Genomic DNA, 2943 nt, shown 5'->3' with positions numbered 1-2943 from the left:
ATTTTAATTTGTTATAGGGCACATGAGCTCGTCAGGGAGAGACAGAGAGAAAACAAAAGCAAACCACCAGGTTCAGGACCTGAACCACCGTCAGCCAGGTGGGAGTCCAGGGCCCTAATCACCACGCCACCTGCTGGCCCCACCTATGGACATTTTGCACGTCCTGTTCTAGAGCTCCCTGGCTCAGCGGATGTCAAACCTTCCCTCCGAAGTCTGCTCTTCGAGGGAGCTAGCTGTCCCCGAGCCCTCGGCCTCAGCCCTAGCGTTCCCCGGCCTTCCATCCTTCCCTCTCCTCCAGAGCTGACCCACAAGGGCTTCAAGTCCACGTCCTTTCCTGGAAGGAGGCCCCCCTCAAGGGAAGGGCTGGTAATCAGCACCTTCTGTGTCCCCAGCATCACCCACGTGGGGAAAGGGTAGAGGGGGGGCGGGGGAAGAAACAGTGATTGTACCTTGCCAGCCAGGAGGGCAGGAGCAGACAGTCGGCTGGCCGGGGACAGACTCACAGTGACCTCCATGCTCACAGGGGTTTGGGGTGCAAGAGGACAGCACCTCACACTGACGGCCTGTGGGTAGACAGCCAGAAAGAGAATGAGTTCAAGCAACTTCCTGTTTCCATCTCCCGCCCAGGGTCTCCACTCTGCTACCCTCCCAAGCTCCTAGAAAGAGGGGGAGAAATTGAAAAAAAAAAAGAAAAGAAAGAAATTGGGGGCCAGCAGGTGATGTGGTGTTTAAGGCACTGGACTCCCACATGGCCCACTGTAGTTCGAGTCCTGAATCCAGTGGCTTGAAAATCATGCCAGGCACCTATGCGTGTGTGCCCAAAATCCCAGGAGGAGAATGGAGAAGAGATTTTGGTGCGGCCATCCTCCAGAGAAGTAATTTCTCACTGTCTCTCTCGGTTTCTCTCCTCTCTGGCAAGTGCATGCACTTTAAAAAAAAAGGGGGGGGGATGGGGACCAACAGTCAGCGTAATGGCTATGTCGCTGGACTCCCACGTAGTTGACCGAGGTTCGAGTCCCAGACCCGGTGGCTTAAACTCACGCTGGGCGTGTGTGCGTGCGCCCCCAAGAGCCAGAGAGGAGAATGGAGGAGAAGGGATTGGCCATCCCCTCCGGGGGGCGATTTCTCACTTTCTGTCTCTCTGTCTCTGTCTTTCTGGCGAGCACGTGCACCCTATAACAAAAACCTCTCCAATAAAAAAGGAAAGAAAAAAAAAAAAAAAGAGGGGGCCAGCAGGTAGCATGGTGGTCAAGGCATTGGACTTCCACCAAGTAGGCTACGGTTCAAGTCCTGAACCTGGCAGATGGAAAATCACACCAGACGCATGCACATATGTGCCCAAAATCCGAGGAGGAAAATGGAGGAGATGGGATTGCAGCGTGGCCATCTACCCGTGGGGTAATTTCTCACTTTCCCTCTCACTGTCTCTCTCCTCTCAGGTGAACCCACACATGCTATAGCAAAAACTTTTTTTAAAAGAAAAAAGAGGCAAATGCCAAGGTGGAAGAGAGAGAAGAGGGATGTGGCAGAATGGGTGCACTGGGGGGTCTTGGAGGGATGATGAGGACACACACCCTGCAAGCCAGGGGGGCAGGTGCAGCGGAAGCCGAATCCGTCGCTGGTGCAGGTGCCCCCGCCCCGGCAGGGCTGGGACTCACAGGCGTCTCGGGTCAGGCTCTGGCTGCAGCGTGGCCCGCTCCAGCCCGGCTCGCACTCACAGCGGAACCTGCCAGGGGAGGCGGTCAGAAGGGCGGCAGGTGGGTCCGGGAGGCAGCAAGGGTCTGAGGGATCAGAGAAGGGCCTCACCCGCCAGGCGCATCGTGGCACACGCCGTGGCCGCAGGGTTCGTGGGCACAAGGATGACTCGGGGGGAGGCAGAGCGGGGGCAAGGAGCCGGGCGGACAGAGGCAGTGGAAACCATTTTCCCCATCCACGCAGGAACCTCCGTCGCCGCAGGGATTGGACGTACATTCGTTGACTTCCACGTTGCAAAGGGGCCCTGAGGAGCACGCAGACAACCTCGTCCCAGAACAAGGACGGCAGAGCCAGCCGGAAGAGACAATCTCACACCGTTTAGTACCCTCTGAGCAGAGACCAGCTCATTCTGAGCAAAAGTAACCACAATCTCATAAGACATCGTCTCGCGGCCGGCAGGCGGTGTGGTGGTTAAGGGCGCTGGACTCCCACATGGCTGACCATGGTTCGAATCCCGGACGTGGGGACTTGCTTTCTCGCTTTTCCCTCTCTCTCACTCTGCTCCTCTCTGGTTAAATTAAACTAAATAAATAAAATTTAGTAAAAGAATTCTTTTTTTTTTTCTTTAAAAAAATTTTAAGAATCGTTTTTATTTAACATTTTTTTATTTATTTATTTTAATTTGACCAGAGAGGAACAAAACGAATGAGAGAGAAGAAAGTGAGAAAGCAGTTCATCAGGTCCGAGACTCAAACCATGGTCAGTCATGTGGAAGTTCAGCGCCCTTAACTGCCATGCCACTTGCTGCCCCCAATAAAATAATAATAAATAAATAAATAAATAAATAAATAAATAAATAAATAAATAAATAAAACAGGTTTCATCTCTCTGGGACCAGCAGATGGCATAATGGTTATGTCACTAGACTCCCACATGGCAGACCCAGCAGCCTGAAACTCAGGCCCCTGGACATGTGTGTGTGCATGCCCAAAACCCCAAGGAGACTAGAAGAGAAGGGATTGCAGTGTGGCCATCACCCCAAGGGGCAATTTCTCACTTTCTGCCTCTCTCTCTCTCGTCTATCTGACGAGCACACATGCCCTATAGTGAAAAATCTCTCTCTCAAAATAAAATAAAATAAAATAAAAACAGTGGGACTGGCAGGTGGCATAGTAGTTAGGGACACTGGACTCTCACATGCCCGTCCACAGTTCAAGACCCAGACCTGGCGGCTTACTTTCTAACTTT

The 2943-nt window shown here is 52.6% G+C and overlaps 1 protein-coding gene across 1 annotated transcript in view; it reads right to left on the bottom strand.

Moving 5' to 3' along the window:
• NOTCH3 (notch receptor 3) overlaps positions 1-2943 on the bottom strand; it is a gene marked incomplete at its 5' end in the record, with an annotated part of 57086 nt that overhangs the window by 37755 nt on the left and 16388 nt on the right. The window contains 3 exon segments of the mRNA XM_027765867.1: positions 450-563; positions 1575-1726; positions 1807-1999. Of these exon segments, the coding sequence (XP_027621668.1) occupies positions 450-563; positions 1575-1726; positions 1807-1999 (459 nt within the window).

This window comes from Tupaia chinensis, unplaced genomic scaffold, assembly GCF_000334495.1.
Source record: "Tupaia chinensis unplaced genomic scaffold, TupChi_1.0 Scaffold139785_1, whole genome shotgun sequence".
NCBI lineage: Eukaryota > Metazoa > Chordata > Mammalia > Scandentia > Tupaiidae > Tupaia > Tupaia belangeri.
Note: the sequence above shows the minus strand (reverse complement) of the source record. Positions and strands in the feature narration are given on the sequence as shown.